Genomic DNA, 21,620 nt, shown 5'->3' on the forward strand with positions numbered 1-21,620 from the left:
GTATAATATAACATACATGAATACCAAACTGAAATGTGATATACTGTTCAGAGAATGGCAGCAGGGGGATTGCTATTGGAATTTGCTCATTTGCTTACGTCTTCCTTATTCATCATGTTGCTGTGTATTTAATCAATACTTGATTCATTGAAAAGTACAAACCTCCTTTTTGGTGAAGTTTTCCCTGTTTTCTCCTTTTTCTCTTTTCTATCCCACCTGTGTGCATTTATTTCTATTCAGGATATGCCCCTTTTGGATCTATATTAATCTATATTATATTAAAGTGTATTTCAATAAATATTGATATTGTGTATACGTTTCTCTATCCTCCCCATGTGTATCTATATTCCCCGCTGTGTGTATTTTATATTAATATTGTGTATATTTATCTACTCCCATCCAGTCTGCTGGTCCAGTTGCGGCTGGGCAGGCAGTCAGAGTTTGAGGAGACGGTGAAGGAGGTTTCTGCCAAGCTGTCACTGGTACCCCTCCCTCCTCCTGGTCAGCTACACGTGGTCAGACCCCATTATATATGACTCCCCTCAGTCTCCCCTCCTGTCCCCCCCATCACCCTGCCCCTCCATCACCTCCCCGAGCACTCTGTCTTCCTTTGGATTTGTTGTTATGGATTTTGGATTGTCCATTCAGTTTTCTAGTTTTGCCTGATTCATACTTTGCCGGCTCCTCCATAAAAGTGTGTGTGTGTGTGTGTGTGTGTGTGTGTGTGTGTGTGTGTGTGTGTGTGTGTGTGTGTGTGTGTGTGTGTGTGTGTGCGTGTGCGTGTGCTCCAGTCGTTCAGTCTGCGCCCCCTCCAGATCGTCCTCCCGTCCAGAGAGGCCCAGGACAGACCGGTGATCGACATCAACCTCCACCTGCCTCTGCTCTGCTTCACAGACGCCATGCTGCTGCAGGTCAGCACAAACACACACAGACATTCTCAGACATACAGACAGACAGACACACAGGCAGACAGACACCACACTGCTGCCACTTGGCATCAAGCAAGTTTGTAATTAGCACCTTTCTTGGATCATGATTTAGTTTAGTTTTAGTGTTTTTTAGTTTAACCTTGCAAGCATCGTATCAAACCAGCGCATGTTGGTTTGTAATGCAACATGTTTAACGTTGTTTAACATGCATCATATATTATATTCATGCATTACACATAAAACCTCAATGACTATAGTGAATCATAACCCTGTCACGCAACACCCTTGACCCATGCATGTTCAGGTCCTGTCCTGCCTCCTACAAGAGGAGAAAGTGGTTCTGTTCTCCTCTGACTGGGCTCGACTCACTCTTGTGGCAGAGAGCCTTCTGCTGTACCTGCAGGTCAGTGAAGAGAGAGAGAGAGAGAAGGAGACCCACTCACTCACTCACTCACTCACTCACTCACTCACTCACTCACTCACTCACTCACTCACTCACTCACTGACTCGCTCACTCACTTACTCACTCACTCACTCACTCACTCACTGACTCGCTCACTGACTCACTCACTCACTAGCTCACTCACTCGCTCACTCACTCGCTCACTGACTCGCTCACTGACTCGCTCGCTCACTCACTCACTCGCTCACTCACTCGCTCACTCGCTCGCTCACTCGCTCACTCACTCGCTCACTCACTCGCTCGCTCACTCGCTCGCTCACTCACTCACTCACTCACTCACTCACTCACTCACTCACTCACTCACTCACTCACTCACTCACTCACTCACTCACTCACTCACTCACTCACTCACTCACTCACTCACTCACTCACTCACTCACTCACTCACTCACTCACTCACTCACACACACTAGAGCAGGATGCAATCACATCTAAAAACAACGGCACTATAATTAGGTTTGGATGGAAGTGAAAAGTAAATTCAAATAAATGAATCAATACTTTCTCACCGAGACTGAAGCCATCGCCCACAGCTATAGTTGATACCTAATGGGATGGGTTCGATTAAAACCACCCCCCTGTTCTCTAACTTGCCTGATTCCCTCTTCAACCTGCGGTCCCCCCCCCCCCCCAGCCTCTCTCCTGGCAGCAGCCCTACGTCCCTGTCCTGGCCAAAGGCATGCTGGACTTCCTCATGGCTCCCACCGCCTTCCTCATGGGCTGCCACGTCAGCCATATTGAAGAGGTCGCCGCAGTGAGTGTTTCAGCTGTTTTCTTCTATGTGACGAATGTCAATAAAATATGAGCCATAGTCGTTTTTAATTAAGTGAAATGACTTTGATTGACAGATCCGAGTTGCGATAGATAATAGTTTGCTGCCTCGTTTTACCACTTTCTGCCAGTGCAGTATAGAAGAGAGCATTCAGTATACAACACAGGCATATTAGCAAGTCTCGGTATTTGGGTCATTGGGTATGGGTAATATCCAATATCCTATTATGAAGCCCAACCCTAACTATCTTTTCTTCTTCTGTGCGTGTGTGTCTGTGTGTGTGCGTGCGTGTGCGTGTACGTGGTTGTGTGCTTGCGAGTGTAGGAGACAGACGACCTGATCCTGGTGAACATTGACGACGGCAGCATTCAGACCTCGTGGGCGGAGCAAATGGTCCTTCCCTGCATCCCCCTGGCTGCTGCCGAGTGCTTTGCATCACGGTAAGACACACACACACACACACACACACACACACACACACACACACACACACACACACACACACACACACACACACACACACACACACACACACACACACACACACACACACACAGGCACAGGCACATATTTACATGGAATCTAGCCTGCACTTGTTGCATTTTCTACCTTCGAGGAGCATGTGAACAGGAAAAATTACTAAAGCCTGTCTTTGTGTGTGTGTGTGTGTGTGTGTGTGTGTGTGTGTGTGTGTGTGTGTGTGTGTGTGTGTGTGTGTGTGTGTGTGTGTGTGTGTGTGTGTGTGTGTGTGTGTGTGTGTGTGTGTGTGCGTGTCTCCAGGACGGAGAGTCTCCAGCTGCACTACGACCTGGAGCTGTGCCACGCGGGCGCGGGCACGGACGCCAACGAGCGGCGGGCCCACCGCAGGGACTGGCAGCACCGCCTCAACACCCAGATCCAGAACATCGCCCTGGAACTGGTGCTCAACATCTTCAGGTGTGTGTGTGTGTGTGTGTGTGTGTGTGTGTGGATGACCAGGTCCAGAACATCTTCCAGGAGCTTGGCCTCAACTTCTTCAGATGTGTGTTTGTTTGTGTGTGTGTGTGTGTGTGTGTGTGTGTGTGTGTGTGTGTGTGTGTGTGTGTGTGTGTGTGTGTGTGTGTGTGTGTGTGTGTGTGTGTGTGTGTGTGTGTGTGTGTGTGTGTGTGTGTGGATGAACAGATCCAGAACATTGCTAAGAACTGATAATAGTAGGAAAGGTAAATCTAGTTCAAATAAAACTATGTTGGGTTTAAAACATCTGCATCCTTGAGCAAGAGGCCCTAACCCCTCCCTGAAAATAAGTAAATAAGTTATTCCCTTGGCATCAAAGCGCTTCCTAAACAGTGAACTGGTGAAAACAGTAGGTTGTGGATGGGAGTCTGACTGCTCTGCTCTGCGATGGTGTCTCTTGTGCAGGGATGTCCAGGACTACCTGAACTACGAACACAGAGTGTTTAACAGCGAAGAGTTTCTGAGGACCAGGGAACCCGGAGAACAGACTTTCTACAAGACGGTACTCGCATGCATCCCATACGCCGCCCCAAAACACTCACACACTCATTGTACTCTGTATTTGTTCATTCAATTCAATACAATCTTATTTGTATAGCCCTGAATAACCATTACAGTCTTTAAAAAGGGTTTAACAGGTTAAATATGAAAGGGCTTCACAGGCCTTAACAGGCCAAATATGTATGACACCATCATGTGTGTGTGTGTGTGTGTGTGTGTGTGTGTGTGTGTGTGTGTGTGTGTGTGTGTGTGTGTGTGTGTGTGTGTGTGTGTGTGTGTGTGTGTGTGTGTGTGTGTGTGTGTGTGTGTGTGTGTCACCAGGTATTAGACACCCACATCTTCCACTCCTTCCTGAGGGACAGACTGAACAGGAAGATCGACGCCTACAGCCGCATGGAGATCAACACACGTAACAGTGCGCCCAGGTGTGATATCATCACTGAGGGACCACATTTTCCCGCCTTTTTAAAGACATGCTCCGGCAATTTTCAGTTTTATGAACAAATGCTCTCTGTACAATCACTATAAATTAAAATATGTGGCAGTATGTGAGGCAAGAGAAAGTAAGATTTTGTTTGAAATTCTCACTTCTCACTATAGATACCACTATTAGCTTAGCCTAGCTTACGGTAAATCATTGGTATTGTATATTATTGTTATTTACTTAGATTCTAAATATTATATCATATAATATTGTAATTATTGTTGTATCATCATTGCTCATTATTTATTTAGTATTGTTCATTCCCCTTGGCTTCTTTGTTTTGTGAGCGACAATCTAAAGTGAAAGTGAAAGTTGACACCCTCCTCCTACTCCACCCACCACCACCACCAGGAACCGAGTCATGACGGATTCCCCGCGCCGGCCCCCCATGTCGGAGCTGTCCCGGAGCGGGTACAGCGGCCCCGAGCACCGGCTGAGCAGGAGGCTGGGGGCCAGCCTGCCCAACCTGGACCAGTCCCCCGCCGACAGCATGAAAGCCCTCAACTCCCACAGGCTGGCCTCACTCCGCAAGATCACCCCAGACACTGGTGAGGGGGGAGGGGGGCGGAGGAAGGGAGGGAGGGAGGTGATCAATATACGGAGGGAGGCAGGGAGGGAGGGAGGGAGGGAGGGAGGGAGGGAGGGTGCCGTGGGTGGATTGAGAGATTGAGGAGGGAGGGGAGGACTAAGGGGTTGAGGAGAAGAGAAGTATATGGAATTTTTGTGTATACCTTTTTTATAGATCCATAAACAAACAGAGATGTTGAACATAGTTTTTAATAGTTTTTAAGTAACATTAACATTTCAAAGTAGCTGTACACGTTCCCTGGAAAATGGTCATTGTTGGACCTCAACTAAAAGCTCCTCATTCGGCCTCATTCCTCGGTGGTGGATGAAGGAGCTGATAACAGCTGGGACTGATCTCAGGGCTCCTAGGAAGGGCTGTCGGGCCCTGGAAGGTCTGAGTAGCGTCGGCCTGGTCTGAATCAGCTCAGATCTGCTGCACATTCCTGGGTTGATCTTCGTCCTGGGAATGGTTAGATTCGGCGAATCATCCGATTTATTGGTTTGGCTCCAACATGGCAGACGGCAGGCTCATGTTGGGGTCGGCTCCGGGCATGCACTAACTGGTTGCCGTGGCGATAAAGCCCACAAACACACTACAAGAATTTCAAGATGAATATGGAGATAGTCTAGGAGGGGGAAAAATGCCTCGCTGTTCTCCAGACGGGCCGCAGCAAAGCGCTTACCAGCGGGGTTTTTTCATGGCACACTGCTGAGCTGGCTGGTTGTTGTCTGAGTGGATGGCAGCCTGGACCGCCTGCTTCCTCATACGCTCTCGCCTTCTAAATACATTCGTAGCTCATTCTGGCCGCAGCTGAGGAACACGAAAGCTTGTGGGTTAGATTTCCAAAGTCCACAGACTAACCAGTTGGAGTCCTTGCACTAGATGCCTGAAACCTACCTACCTACATTGATGGTTCTGATGAATTCACCAAGTCTCTGGTTAAAGTGTTAAATCACGATATTAACCTACGATTTATCCCCAGAGGCAGTGGGGCCCATACAGAAGGCCCGTGTGTACTACATAAGTTAACGTAATTCCTATGATAGCCTGGAATGCGTAGTCCCATGTGGCACTTGGTGTACTACATAGGGTACTGTAAAATGTATAATAGACTGGACCTTGTGGTCCCATACAGAAGGCCCTGGTGTACCACATAGGGTACCGTAAAGCCTATAGTAGACCTGACTTTGTGTTCTCCTCAGGTCTGAAGTTCAACCAGAAGCCGGTGAAGGTGTTCCGGCTGCCAGAGTTCCCCCCTCCTCTGGCCTACCACTACGTCCAGAACTACTACCAGGACATGGTGGTTTCCCTGGGGAAGGCAATCAGCGCCACACCGCCGGATGACTCCTCCCTGCTAGCCAGGTAGTGGGAAGAGATGGTCTGTCTGTCTGTCTGTCTGTCTGTCTGTCTGTCTGTCTGTCTGTCTGTCTGTCTGTCTGTCTGTCTGTTAGGGATGCTGTAACTCATGCATCAGGCTGAGATGGGCCAGATTGTGTACATTCTTTGTCAGTAAACGGTGTCGGGTTCACACCATAGACTCACCAATTGTTTCTCAGTGTGTTTTTACAAGAACAAAATTGCTCCGTCCCTTGCTGCTGTGTTTAAATGCAAAATCGGCAACCACGTCATAATACATTCATCAATATCGCCATTGGTATGGACCTGCATAGTAACTGGAATGAATTAATGAATAAATAATTTTTTGCAATCATTTCATATTGCTGTGGGTCTATCTGGCTCCCTCTACTATTCAACACATTTATTATTCAAATGTCCACCCCCCAGATCAATAAACAAACATAACGTCTCTATAACATATCACCACTCCCCCTCTCTAATCCTCCCCCCCCCCCCCCCCCACCAGGTACCACTACCTGCGGGGCCTGGTCAACACGGTGTCCAACAAGCGTCTGGACGCCCTGGAGGACTTCCAGAGTCTGTACAAGACGGACGCAGAGATCTTCCCCCCTCAGATGGTCAAGGCCCTGGTGGACTCCCTGCCCGCCAGCGAGCGAGCCCAGGTGAGGGCCTCAGGGTGTGGGGCTAGAGGTTGAGAATGAGGGAATACATAAGGTAGTACAGGGTGGATTCATGGATTATTACCAGGGATTGTTTCCAATTGAGCTTTTAATGGTTAACCCTCTGTTATTCTGACAATTCGTTTTTTGCTGTATTCATGTTTTAATGCAACTTTTATCAAATCCATATTAATCAGATATTTAGTTTTAAGAAGACGGTAATGTTGTAAGACTTCTTCTCTGTTTTGTGTGTGCCTAGCCGTTTACCTCTCCAATATCACACGGGGAGATAGTCGACATACCATAGACCTGAGAGTTGTCAGGTCTATGGTATAATGTTCCTGTTGTGCAGGTTGTCATGTCTAAAGTCACAAGTTTTTTTTTTTGGAACGTGTGACTTTTTGAGAATGAAAACGCAGACATTGCACTAAAAGCCCCTGTGAAATATTAAATAGAACGATGAAATAAACATAACATTTTGTGCCGCTGGCAGGCAGAGAAGCGGCCGGAGCTGAAGCACTTCATCAGCCGCATCAAGCGGGATCAGGAGCGGGAGCGGTCCCGCAGCGACAACAACGACGAGGAGGGCGCCATCAAGCGCTTCAAGCTGCCCAAGAAGCACATGCAGCTGGATGAGTTTGTCAAGTGTGTGCAGGAGTCCGGCATGGTGAAGGACCAGGACACCATCCACAGCCTGTTTGATGCCCTCACCGTGGGTAGGTAGGGGGGGGGGGAGGGAGAGGGAGAGAGAGAGGGAGAGGGAGAGGGAGAGAGAGGGAGAGAGGGAGAGAGAGAGAGAGAGAGAGAGAGAGAGAGAGAGAGAGAGAGAGAGAGAGAGAGAGAGAGAGAGAGAGAGAGAGAGAGAGAGAGATGTGCGCCCTTGTCACACAGAGTTTTTCTATCACCTGTATGTGTCTCTCAAATGTGTAGATATTTTAAATATATCTAGTTTGTTCTATAACCATTTAAAGCAGAGTTAGTATACATGGAAATCTGCACAGAATCCAGACGCGGCCTAGGCCAACATACCCACAAAGAGTCCTCAGTCCGCTAACCCGTGAGCACTAAAGATGCATAGGATAAGTTCCTCGGCTGCTCTCTGAGCACACTGAACACACATTCCTCAGGTTACTGGTTAACCCGCGGTGTCTCAAGAACGCCACACTCTGTAGGCCAGTCGCTCCGTTTCCCACGACGGAAGGAGCACCACTGCACCCAGCGCTAGTACTGAACCTGTTGACCTTCTGGAACAATATGTGGCTAGAATGTTTGGGTTGGGAATGTAGGGGCCTCACAAACGATGTTCCTGATGTCAACATGATTGTGTGATATTAGTAATTGGCACAAGGTTGCATTATGAAACTTTGATACTAAGTTTGACTATCTTCACCTGCCTGTGTGTGTGTGTGTGTGTGTGTGTGTGTGTGTGTGTGTGTGTGTGTGTGTGTGTGTGTGTGTGTGTGTGTGTGTGTGTGTGTGTGTGTGTGCGTGTGCGCTCCAGGCCAGCAGAAGCAGGTGGGTCCTGATCTGTTCAGGGTCTTCTACACCATCTGGAAGGAGACGGAGGCTGAGGCCCAAGAGGTCAGTCCAAACCAACCACACACCTGGTTCTATTCTACTCTAGCTGGTCTTATTCTCAGCTAAACTGGTCCTGTCGTTATGAGCTATTCATATTTGGTCATGTTCTACTCTAAAATGGTCCTGTTATAATCTAATCTCATCATTATATCAACAAAATATGTCCTCAATTAATCGAATCATGTTTTTAATCATATAATATCATAAACATATAATTGAATATATTGTAATTACGGTAGATGGAATATAATAGGATCCGTCCATGTTATCATCAAATCTTATCTGCTCATATTCTTAAGTGTTCTGAATGTTATATATATTCATTCATTCATCGGTTCTAACCCCATGTGGTGGTGTTGTGGTGGGTTCTCATCCATGTGGTGGTGTTCTAACCCCATGTGGTGGTGTTGTGGTGGGTTCTCATCCATGTGGTGGTGTTCTTACCCCATGTGGTGGTGATGTGGTGGGGTTCTCATCCATGTGGTGGTGTTCTTACCCCATGTGGTGGTGATGTGGTGGGGTTCTCATCCATGTGGTGGTGTTCTTACCCCATGTGGTGGTGTTCTTACCCCATGTGGTGGTGTTCTTCTTACCCCATGTGGTGGTGTTCTTACCCCAGGTGTGTCTCCCGTCCTCGGTGCTGGAGCACCTGGAGCCCAGTGAGTGCGTGTTCAAGCTGTCGTCGTCGGTGAAGACCAGCCGCGGTGTGGGCAAGATCGCCATGACGCAGAGACGCCTCTTCCTGTTGACGGACGGTCGCCCCGGTTACGTGGAGGTGGCCCAGTACAGGGACATAGAGGTGAGGGAGGGAGGGAGCGAGGGAGGAAGAGAGAGAGGGATATCAATGGGAGGGAGAGCTATTAAATGAACAGAGACGTTGAGGTAAAAGCAAAGAGAGATATCAGCCATCACTTGTGAACATGTCAGAGATAAACGTGACTATGGGGGGGTGTTTGTTACATATTATATTTTGGCATGTGCTACACGTGAACCTCCTAAGATGGAGCATTGTGATCATATCCCGTCATGTGTGCTGTCGTACGTTGTGCCGTGTTCCTCCACATGAACCCCTGACCTCTGTTCCCTGCCCTGGTCCACGTGTGCCTCCTCCAGGATGTGAAGGTGTCCTCGGCCCCCCTCATGCTGCTGAGGATCCCCAGCCTGAAGCTGCGCGTGCGGGGCAGGAAGGACGCCTTCGAGGCCAACCTGAAGACGGAGGCGGAGCTCTGGAACCTCATGGTGAAGGAGATGCGGGCGGGCCGAAGCATGGCCGACCTGCACAAGGTGAGGGGCCTCCTGGTGGGGGGGGGGGGGGAAACGACGGAACAGAGGGAATAGCTTCGATCTTGGTTGTTTCCGTGGGATCACGCACGCATACCGGAATCACAGAGGAAGGTGTGGTGTAACAGGATATTACACAGTTTTCAGGTCCATGTTTTTTGAACCACATGTTATTTTATCACGATTTGGTTGGATGGCGTTGACTGTGTGGGAGGTCAGGTTGCCAATAAAGTTGAAGTTTTGTTTTTTTCGTTTGAGTCGTGTGTGTGTGACGCCAAGTTGCCACAAAGCACTACGTTCTTTGAAATGTATCATATTTGGCAAGACATGAGGAGTGCATGTCTATGGGGGTCTATGGGGTCTGTGTGGTGTGCGCTCGATTGATGATTGTGCGGAATGTGAGTTCAGTTTGTGTGGGAGAACCCTCATTGTCTCAGTTGAATTATGGTTATGGGATGGGTTGTCCCCACGTTCGGCTCCTCTTCCTCTGGACGAGGGAATCTTCACTGAGTTAAAGTTTTAAGGGGAGGGGTCTACATTCCATGGTGTGTCGTTGACCCAAAACACACACGCACGCATGCACATGCACGCACATGCACGTGCACGCACACACAGCAGAGGGAAGGAAAAACATTATCTTTTTCTCACACTCTCCCTTCCTCTGTTTGTCAACCCCCCTCTTTTTGACCTTCCTCCCTCCCTCCCTCCCTCCCTCCCTCCCTCCCTCCCTCCCTCCCTCCCTCCCTCCCTCCCTCCCTCCCTCCCCTGCTGTACTCAGCAGGGGATGAAGCCAGTACTCGGAGCTATAGCAACCTCCAGGGGATGACTCAGGTTATGTATATGTCTGTAGCATGTCAGGAATGTACCTTCGGCAGCCAGCTTGTTGAACCAGCTGGGCCACTAAAGCTAGTATAGCCCAGGAACATGTGCTTCATTCTATCAACAAAACAATCCCTCCCTCCCTCTCTCCCCCCCTCTCCTCTCTCTCTCTCTCTCTCTCTCCTCCCTCTCTCTCGAGACCATCCTTGATATTTCTCGATCCATTCCTCCCTCCCTCTCTCCCCCTCCCTCCCTCTCTCCCCCTCTCTCCTCTCTCTCTCTCTCTCTCCTCCCTCTCTCTCGAGACCATCCTTGATATTTCTCGATCCATTCCTCCCTCCCTCCTCTCATCCTTTCCTCTCCATCTCTTCCCTCATACTCCTCCTTCTTGCACTCCCTTCACCCCTTCCTCCCTTTGCTCATCCTTCCCTCTTTCACTCCCTCCCTCTCTTCTGTCGTCACTCCCTCCCTCCTTCCCTCCCTGTCTCTATCAATATGTGGTCCACATGTATCCGCTGGAGTACTTTGTGGGCCATTTGTTGATAAGTAAAGGTTTTTGTGTATTCGTCCGTTTCATACGTCAATGTTAAATATGCTGGTTTCCCTCGGTCGCCCTGCAGGATCCCCAGTACATGCAGCAGGCCCTGACCAATGCCTTGCTCATGGACGCCGTGGTGGGCAGCCTACAGAGCAACAAGGCCATCTACGCTGCCTCCAAACTATCCCACTTTGACCGCATAAGGACGGAAGGTAGAGTGTGTGTGTGTGTGTGGGGGGGGGGGATATGGAAAGGAAGATGACGACATGCCCAGAGATGGCTTCAGATGAGGATGTTGATGATGATGATGATGAGAGAGATATAGATGAGGAGGAGAAGTATGACAGAGATAAGGATGGGCGGTGGGCTCAACTCTAAGTCTCAAACAAAACTTTGAATCTAAAGAAGAAGGAACCTGATAAACAAACGCTAAGATTCGGGTTAGATTGCAGGATAAAACCTGCTTTGTAGACAGCCTGAGGAGGCACATGGATAATTTCCCATGGGTGAGCTGTAACATCAGATATCGGCACCCTCAGGACACAGTCACGGCTGGTTTCCCACGCAATGCGCTCTCGCGACCGCAACCTTTCAACCCGTCTATAGAGACACTCAGTATAAATGTAGTTCAGTCATGTTAGACCAGGAAACACTAACTCCAATGCCCGATGACTGACCATATGTGTGTGTGTGTGTGTGTGTGTGTGTGTGTGTGTGTGTGTGTGTGTGTGTGTGTGTGTGTGTGTGTGTGTGTGTGTGTGTGTGTGTGTGTGTGTGTGTGTGTGTGTGTGTCTAGTGCCGATGATGGTTCCCCAGACGACGGCGGAGGTTCTGAAACACAAGATCAACCCTTCCCTGGAGCTCACTACCCCTCACGCTGTAGACGTTCTGCTGTACACACCAGGTACACATACTTTACACACACACATATACTTTATACACTTACGCAGGCATGAACACACGCACACACGCGTGGGCGCGCACACACCTACACAACTTTTACCAAACATTTACTGTTTATAGCTTCAGAAATTCAGAAATAATTATTATAAAATAGTACTGAGATATTTGTGTATTTGATGAATCATTACGTTTCCCTTTGCTGCTTGTCAGACAAGGCCAGCCATCTGAAGCCATCTCTGGGCATGTGCCTTTTGCTATTATTGACAAAATCCTAAAATATGTAATGTATCGAATAACAAATAATAATAGTTGGCTTTGAGATCGTTCTGGGCTGGGTAAACAAGTCCAAGCAGTTCTCCTGCATATTGTACTGACAAAGACAACCTTCACATTTCTATGCAAATAGAGAGACTGAAAAGTATGTGAGATGGAACTCATGAGGTACATTACCCGGCAACCACCTCACGGATTCTTTTGATTTGTAAGTCCGGGAAACAGTGTGACTTAATTGGCTGTGGTCACATTTCACAGGGGAATTTTGGCCCTTTGCCCAGTGATTCAATTATGATGCTTGAGATGGAAACCTAGAAACACTCATTCTCACAGTAACATAGTAACACACACACACACACACACACACACACTCACACTCACACTCACACTCTTGCTCTTGAAAAACAAGCCACACAAACACTATTATTTACTTATTTGTGTTGTTACTTGTTGCCACTGGTGTGGAGCCCTGCGTCTCAAGCTTTTCATTACCATTAACGACTGCTGTTCATTGTTCTCGTCATGTGAACACGAAATCAAGTTTAACCTTGATTTACAGCAACAAGAGCAGACAAGAAACACATTAACCTCCATATCCAGTGTCAAAAATCCACTAATAGGTTTTCACACATCTGGACGAATTTCACAGTTCTCCGGGAAGCTACCAGGATGGGGAATCTTCCCGGTGGACCAACAGGAAGGATACTAGCTTTCATTTTCTGAAGAGATTTACTGCAATAACAGAGAAGATATCCGGACTCAAAGTCCCCTGCTGGTTGTTTATTGAGCTCCAGACCCTCGTGCTAGGAATGTATAGTGGGAACAAGCTAAAAAGTAAAACGTAAAAAAGCTTAAAATGATATCACAAAACAATTTAAAGCACGGTTAATTTCCCATTGTGTATCATACGGATATTAACTTTTCTTCAAAGGATCTAGACATCTATTCTTGCTTGAAAGTATATACCGGTACATGGATAGTTGGCTAAATGATGAACTACCACTCGACTGAGTTATTGTAGCGTAGCTTCCTGCCAGCATCATGCTAGCTAGCGATGGAGGCCGTAGGGTTGGGCCTAAACGGACCAGAGGTTTTCCTTACAAGCGGTGTTTGTGTTTGGGACCTTAAGCCAAATGTGCTTCAGATCTCAACATGAAGGTGTGTGTCCCAACATAAAAGGAAAGGCGCGGGCCTAGACAGATGGTAGTGTTCAGTAGTAGACACACAGGGGTGAGCTCACAAGGCGTTTCAGAGCAGGGCACAGACATGGTCGATTCTCAAAGCTTTATCAAGCACAGCTGTTGGAAACACCTTTGTTTACACACCGCTTGATAACACTATGAGTTACGTGAATGAGCGTTACACGTGGATAGCATTTTAATAAACGTTGGAGAAGATCCGTTGTCACCATGAAAAACAAGACGTTGTGTTTACATTTATTAAGACTTTTTCCCACAGTTTGTAAACTAATTGCCATGGTTTATTTGGTTGATCTGAGGGAAATGATGGGGGGGGGGGAGGGGATTCTACATTTGAACAGAAACAAGGGCTTCAGCCTAAAGCTAAAGTTGATCATATATCTAGATGTCCATTCCTGATAGGTTGTCGCTGTGCACAGTCACCCATAAGCATAGGCCTTCAGAATAACTCATGAGGAAACTTTTCCTGACGTTCTCAGCTCTGTTTGGTCGGTAAAAACAGGAACAAGCGCTGTCATTCTTCCTCTCTGCGCTCCTTTCATTGGTCCACCCTAAATATAGGTCAGAGGATTTGAACCGCTGGCAGGGGGCCAAGCTTCAGCCCTACTCCTTGCCTTTGCTCAGTGCTGACTTATCTATACTCCTCCTCGCTCTTTACTTCTTCTCCTTCCTGTCATTCCTCTTTCTTTCTTCCTCTTTTCTTCCTCTCTTCTCCTCTCTTCCGTCGACCCATAAAGTTAACTAAAGTTATATTTGTATATACTGTATTCCTCCCCCCCCCCCCCCCTTTTGAGGTTTTAAATGGCAGTGGATTGGCTTCATGAAGCTCAGTGGCTGAGACCAATCAGGGCATTGCGTGACCCTGGAGGGGTCAAGCATGCTTCAGAAAGGGCAGGGGAAGTGGACGTGAATACATTTTCAGAGCACCAACAATACAACAATGGAGGAGTTTTAAAGTGAATGCGCAGATGAAGAAGATGAATAATGGGCAACGTTTTTTTCTAGTCACAGTGGATTGCATTGTTAAGATATCTTCACCATCGCATTGAGTACAGTGCAGCCCTCTCTGCCTTCGCTGGTGGAGCAGGGCATTACCACGGCCAGGGTTGGAGGTTGAATTCCCACTATGGCCTCGCAGCACACGAATGTATGCACGCGCTGTGGTGAGACGCTCACAATTGAAAAGCTTCCACTAAAGGGCATAAGTTCAAGTTATCTTAACGATGCAAGGACAATGGTGTGCCATGGTCATATCTCAACATGTTACCGTGTACAGACGGACAGAAAGCCAAACCACTACAGTACTGTAAAACAGGTAGCTGGGACAGGAGATTGGGTCACTGGAACCCACTGGAACCACAGTGGGTAAACACAACAGCTCCAGTGAACGATCCGGAAACCAATCTCAAATTGATCTTCCTTGTCCTTATTCCTATTCAATTTCCAGGTAGTGTGTCATTAGATTTCGATAAATGTTTAAATATTTCACAACAGCTCAGGTCCGGTTGGGTGCCAAGGTAGCTGTGGTATTTATATTAGTGTCTGTTCCTATTGGCTGTCGGCCAGTAATGAACACAGCGTGGTCATAAAGTACTCGGATATGAGGCATAAAGGGTGTGTGTGTGTGTGTGTGTGTGTGTGTGTGTGTGTGTGTGTGTGTGTGTGTGTGTGTGTGTGTGTGTGTGTGTGTGTGTGTGTGTTCCAGGTCAGCTGTGGGTGTCGGTGAGCGGGGGTAAGGTCATGGTGTTCGATGCCTCCACCTGGTCCATCACACACACCTGTCTCCAGGTCGGAACCGCTAGACTGGTGAGACGCGCACAGTATTCCCACACACACTTGAATACAAACACACAAAAATCCACACACACAACTCACACACACACCTTTATACAAACACAGAAAATTCCCAACACACTTTCATACACACACACTCACACAAATACCGACACGCACCCACACACACTTGCATATAAAATGCAGACTCCCATTAAATACACATACGTAGGCGCCATAGAGGGACCACAACAAAGGCCTGGCCTCCTTTGTTGTTACACTATTGAATTCTTTCTTTTGTTACCTACATGGGGTGATCAGATAAAAAATAAATTATACTCAATGAAAAAATGCTGTGGTCTTGGAGGAAGTACATGTACAGTAAGACATGTGAACGTCTTTGAGTCATTTGGCAGTCAAAGGTAGTGCTAATTCACTCACCTCCATGCTAAAGCAAGTTGTTCATAGTCACATGCACTTTGTTATCTAAGCGTGAACAGGGGGTCACACGCATGACCCGTGTGCGTACGTGCACAGTCCAGCTGCGAATGTTTTCTTTTATGGTTTGAAAAGTCGGTGTGTTTGCATGTCTTTCAGAAAAAGTTAAATGTTTGCACGTATTTCCCCTGTACTAAGTCTAAATACTCTAAATGTGAACGGTTTAATGTTTGTGAACTTCATTGGTAACTTATAACTGTATTTACGTTAAGGTAGTTCCCAAAAACAAATCCAACACTTAACAACAGTTCAGTGTCAATTCAATATGTATAATAGTCCAATGCTGCCATCTAGTGGACAGTGAGGGGACTCACCGTTTCTGGCTGTACCAAGGAATAGGAGCTGTTAGTTCACCATTCCCCATTCTACTCTTCCATTATTTAGCAGACACTCCCCTTATGAAACAGACAGTGGCTTATGTAATATGCTCAAGAATGGCTACAAATGGACTCCAGACAGTGAGATTCGAACCCGGAACATTTAATAAAGGGAGTCGAACACCCTCCTAAACCCGACTACAGTATCCCTATTGACCCACCATTCAGCGGGTTCTGCAGGGGAAACGCTGTAGAGCTACTGGAGCTCAGGCTGTGTGTGTGTGCTCTCTGGCCCAGAACTGCATGCTGGAGGTGGACTCGGACCAGGTGTGGATGGGCTCTGAGGACTCTGTGATCTACATCATCACCGTGGCGACCATGGTGTGCAACCGACAGCTGACCGAGCACCGGACCGAAGTCACCGGCCTGACCCTGGGAACGGACAAGTACAGGTGAGACGCACGCACAGACACACACACAGAAACCATGCATACGTTTGTAGCACACCCTGCAGGCCGAAACACAAGTACACACTCGCTCACACACACTGCCACACGCGTTGAATGAACATACAGACACAAACACACATTTGCGTGTGCGCTCACAACAACACTATCTTAAACACCTTTCTCAAGCACGGACACGCCTACACCAGAACAATGCACACACACCCCCCCCACACACACACATAAGCTCTGATACCTGAAATACTAACTGGTTTGACCTGCTACAACACGGTGGTCCGACGATCATGCTTGTTGATTGTGAGATACTTGTGGTCGTTTACTGCTGGGTCACCATGGAAGCAGCTGGGTTTTTTCTTTGGTCTTCTAAGCATCTCTAATTACTAATATGCTGACTAACCAACCGTCCTGACCTGCTTCGGTTCATCAGCCAGAAGGTGGCGTACTCGTGCAGTGCAGAGGGCAATGTCATGCTGTGGGACTTGGCTACGCTACAGGTGGGTCCTTGGATGAGTTTTGGACTGTTTTTGGCCACTAGGTGGCAGTATTCATGCAATTTTTGTATTGTGTGAACAAGCACTGGATCTAGATCTATACATAGATCTGAAGATTAATATTAAATTATGTTACAGACATAAGTTTAGTAAGTAGCTTGGTCGGTCCAAGATAATGTACAGCATAACTAACATTCTTTACAGACAGTAATGGAAGTTAGCTAGCTGAACCCCCACTTCTCCTTTCAAGCGGTCACACGTTCATGTTAGCGGTGGCTAATTGCATCACTGTGTTCTCTCTCGCTTAGGTGAGGAAACAGTTCCGTCTGTCCTGTGACCGCCTGCTGTCCGTCTGCAATCACAACGGAGGCCTTTGGTGCTGTGAGTTCATTATATATTAAGTTTATATAGAGAGAGACACATACCTAGTACTACACACTTATTAAGATTAAGAAGCATTATCAGTGTTATTCTGTAATTCCCTCTCTCTCTCTCTGTGTCTGTGTCTGTCTCTGGGTGTGTCTCTCCCAGGCTCTAGGGACAGTATCATGGAGGTGTGGAGGAACGGTTCCCTGAAGCACCGCATGAGCCTCCCTGAGCAGCTCAAAGGAGCCGGCACTGCCTTCAGCTCCATCCTGCTGCTACCTGAGGTAGGCACACACACACGCACACACACAGGTGGTCACAAGTCACTTCATGCACGTCCAAGTCAGGTCACAAGTCTTCGCTCACGAGCCCAAGTCAAGTCTTAAGTTTCGCAGTTACACCAAACCCACTTTTTCAGTACCGATTCAGACTGAGACACACAAACGAGCACACGCACGTGCGCGCACACACACACACTCACACGCAAACTTTGAGACATGCACATACACATAAACACAAAATCTGTGAATAAACTCGCACATGTTCTAACCATGTAGGCAATACAACTTTTTGAAACCCAGATTCGATTCCTCAGCTGTGGTCCTATGCTAACCCTCTCTTCGCCAACCCACTTCCTTGTCTCTCTTCCATTTCCTGCCACTAAAGGCACAGAAAAGCCCATTCCATTATCTGTAGAAATATATACACAGTATATAACCTGATCCGATGCCTTGGATTCAAATAGCTGCTTCCACTGCAGAAAAGACAGAGCCCCAGTGTCTGCCTTAATCAAATGATAAGGCTTCAAATAAAAAGGTCTTTATTCATCGTCACATCACCTTATATGCTGCGTCTACACTGGGAGTTAATAGAGAACTGTACTGATGTATACTGCCAGAATTAATCCAGCACATTTCAGAAGGAACCTATTTTGTATAAGCGCTTATTTGTGTAAGCGCACGCAATTGTGATTAAAGTCTAATCCCAGGATTTCCGGGGAGCAGAGAGGTCAGGCTTGGAAACATATATTCTACAGGGAAATAAATTTTCCTTATTTCATAGATATATAAGGGCAGCAAACACACACACGCAGGCAATGCACACACACATGCACACATCAACACAAATACACAAAATAACATACACAAAGACACACTAGCTGCGTTTCCATCTCCCGGATTTTATGCAAATTTTGAAGTATCGAATCAGTAAACGGTGATCCGCTCGCTTGAGGTGGTTTTTGAGAAAATGCGAAAGAGAGTAAATGCGCAAAATGGGAGATGGAAAAACACTTTTCGAAACAGCTGTGACGTAGCGAACATTGAACACACAGGACTGACAACGTCCTTCCGATTTCCGCATAACGACCGGCCATAGCAACCCTGCCGACATCAACTTGTAGCGTCAATATATATACTTTTTTAAGCGTTTGTATGCATAGACATCCTATATCATATATTATATATGATAAAGGATGTCTATGTTGGCATATCCTTTAATTATACCGTGTCCATTAATCCCTGATATATGGACACCTACTAAGTAAGTGTCTTCTTAACCTCCGATGTTTCTTCAGAGGTTAAGAAGGTGGTTGAGGTTGTTCCTTATCACCTTTTGCTTCTCTGCGCTCCCCAGGGGGTCAAGGAAAACAGGCCCAAACTACAGACGGGTCGGAAACGGAATGTGAAACCAGATTACATCACAAGAAACACTAAGAATTACATTTTAGAAGAACCTGCAGAATAGCAAGATTCGAAGACAATATACGGAACGGAATGTGAAACCAGATTACATCACATTAAACACTAAGAATTACATTTTAGAAGAACCTGCAGAATAGCAAGATTCGAAGACAATATACGGAACGGAATGTGAAACCAAATGACATCACATGAAACACTAAGATTTACATTTTAGAAGACCCTTCAGAATAGCAAGATTGCCAGACAATACACGGAACGGAATGTGAAACCAGATTACATCACATTAAACACTCATTTTAGAAGACCCTGCAGGATAGCAGGGTGGCAATATCATAAATGGAATAGTACACAGAACCAAAGTTCATAAAGAAAAACGTAACATGCAGATTTTCAATCACCACACACACACACCAACCCACCAACACACATCGAAACAAAAATGTACACAAAGGCGCACATACAGACACAGATACACATGTGCATGCAAAGTTCAACACAAACACAACATGTCACTCGCCCTCATTTCCATATTAACCGTGAGCTGTGTTTGTCTTTGTCAGCTGGAGGAGTTGTGGAGCGTGTGCATGGACTCGGGGGAGGTGTGTGTGTGGCACATCAAGGACGCTACCAGACCCTACCACCGGGTGGAGCTGCAGGACTGTAGTGGCTGTTTCTGCATGATCAGGGTTAAGAACCAGGTGAAACATACATACATACATGCATGCGTACATACATGCATACATACATACATACATACATACATGCATGCGTACATGCATGCATACAAACGTACATACATACATACATACATACATACATACATACATACATACATACATACATACATACATACTTACATACATACATACATACATACATACATACATACATACATACATACATACATACATACATACATACATACATACATACATACATACATACATACATACATACATACATACATACATACATACATACATACATACATACATACATACATACATACATACATACATACATACATACATACATACATACATACATACATACATCCGTGGCGGCTGGTGGTTTTTAAAGTGAGGGAGGAAGGACTGTGTGCTTGGTTGCCATTGGCCTGCATACACTGTTAGGGGCGTATGGTGGCATCAGTATGTGAGACTCAAGTTGTTTCAGGGTGTTTTGGGGAACTACAAAATAGTAGGGAGGGATAATTATGTGAATTGATACAAATCCACCAGTGGCAGCATTGTACTTTGAAAGCTGGTGGGCAGCATGTCTTGGACTACAAGGGGCAGAAGGAAATGATGCAAAGCCAATTAGTCAAATCAGGCCTACTCTTGATTTGTATAACTAAATTAAAAAGATCTGGGCCTAGCATTGGGCCTATTTTTTGCCCTCAATGACCAAAGCTATTGGTTGTAATTTAGCTATGTTTATTTTCATCTACAATTGTTTTAAGAAAAATGAAGACGCAAGACCAAAAGTGATTCCATTTAAAATGCATCATGCTCTGAATCATTCACTAACATCCTTTCCACAATATCAAACAGAAGTAAGTAAGTAAGACAGAGTAACAAACAATTAAAAGAACAACAGGAACATTATTTCACTATATTATTTCACTTCAACTATTTGCATGGGCTGTAAGCCTAACATTGTCTGAGGCAAATGTGGATGTTAATGGATGTTTCAGAATGTTGGTCATGGTGTTAAGCCAATTAAGATTGAGGGACTTCGTTTATAGATCAAGTCAATCCTCCTAGCGGGCGCCGCAGCTCGGCAGCGGGCAGCCCTGCCCGGCCGCGGGCTCCGCAGCCCGGCCGGGGATTCGGAAACACCAATTTAGCCGAACAGAGCCGCGCTGTACCGCAACGAACAGTAGCACACCGCTCGGTGGAAACTAGGCATACGACTGAGTTGGTTCTCGTAGCCTAGACATACATTTATACATACAACGCACATATATACATACAACATACATACATACATACATACATACAAACAAACAAACAAACAAACAAGCACGCACACACACACACACACGCGCGCGCACACACACACACACACACACACACACATACACATACACATACACACACACTACAACACACAATTTGACAAACCCACCCCCGGCTAATCTCCCCTCGGCCCCCCCTCCGCCCAGGTGTGGATCGGGGGCATGGCCCGCAGCTCTCTGAAGGGTAAGGTGTACATCCTGGACGCGGAGCGCCACCTGGTGCTGAAGGAGCTGCACGGCCACGCCGACCGCGTCACCGCGCTCTGCTCCGCCGAGGACCGCTACGCCCTCAGCGGCGCCGGGAAGCTCGATGGCAAGGTCGCCATCTGGAAGGTGGAGTAGGCGGAGCCTGAGGGAGGCTCGCCACTGCCAGGTGTGTGTGTGTGTGTGTGTGTGTGTGTGTGTGTGTGTGTGTGTGTGTGTGTGTGTGTGTGTGTGTGTGTGTGTGTGTGTGTGTGTGTGTGTGTGTGTGTGTGTGTGTGGGATGAAGAGAGAGAGGGAGAGAATGAAGAGAGGGAAGGAAGGAGGTAGTGTTAATCATGGCACGTGAGGCACTGAAGATATGATATACTTATCTTATCTACGTTTACATTTACATTTTGGGCATTTAGCAGACGCTTTTATCCAAAGCGAATTACAATCAGTACAGTTGTCATAAGAAGTGAA

The 21,620-nt window shown here is 46.8% G+C and overlaps 1 protein-coding gene across 2 annotated transcripts in view; it reads left to right on the top strand.

Annotated features, from left to right (window-relative positions):
- The window catches only part of dennd3a (DENN/MADD domain containing 3a), a 28,137-nt gene that overhangs the window by 3,936 nt on the left and 2,581 nt on the right, over window positions 1-21,620 (top strand). Inside the window, exons 7-30 of one of the 2 annotated variants that reach the window (XM_056582300.1) lie at window positions 404-515; window positions 792-911; window positions 1,234-1,332; window positions 2,027-2,146; window positions 2,489-2,604; window positions 2,945-3,100; window positions 3,563-3,659; window positions 3,980-4,083; window positions 4,494-4,690; window positions 5,913-6,072; window positions 6,575-6,731; window positions 7,222-7,444; window positions 8,230-8,309; window positions 8,926-9,105; window positions 9,420-9,590; window positions 11,027-11,156; window positions 11,741-11,848; window positions 15,025-15,125; window positions 16,205-16,359; window positions 16,802-16,868; window positions 17,174-17,246; window positions 17,397-17,515; window positions 19,495-19,632; window positions 21,102-21,327. In XM_056582300.1, coding sequence (XP_056438275.1) covers window positions 404-515; window positions 792-911; window positions 1,234-1,332; window positions 2,027-2,146; window positions 2,489-2,604; window positions 2,945-3,100; window positions 3,563-3,659; window positions 3,980-4,083; window positions 4,494-4,690; window positions 5,913-6,072; window positions 6,575-6,731; window positions 7,222-7,444; window positions 8,230-8,309; window positions 8,926-9,105; window positions 9,420-9,590; window positions 11,027-11,156; window positions 11,741-11,848; window positions 15,025-15,125; window positions 16,205-16,359; window positions 16,802-16,868; window positions 17,174-17,246; window positions 17,397-17,515; window positions 19,495-19,632; window positions 21,102-21,296 — 3,178 coding nt within the window. In that variant the 3' untranslated portion in view covers window positions 21,297-21,327. The other variant, XM_056582301.1, reaches the window with a different exon arrangement.

Source organism: Gadus chalcogrammus, chromosome 22 (genome assembly GCF_026213295.1).
Source record: "Gadus chalcogrammus isolate NIFS_2021 chromosome 22, NIFS_Gcha_1.0, whole genome shotgun sequence".
Classification (NCBI taxonomy): Eukaryota; Metazoa; Chordata; class Actinopteri; order Gadiformes; family Gadidae; genus Gadus; species Gadus chalcogrammus.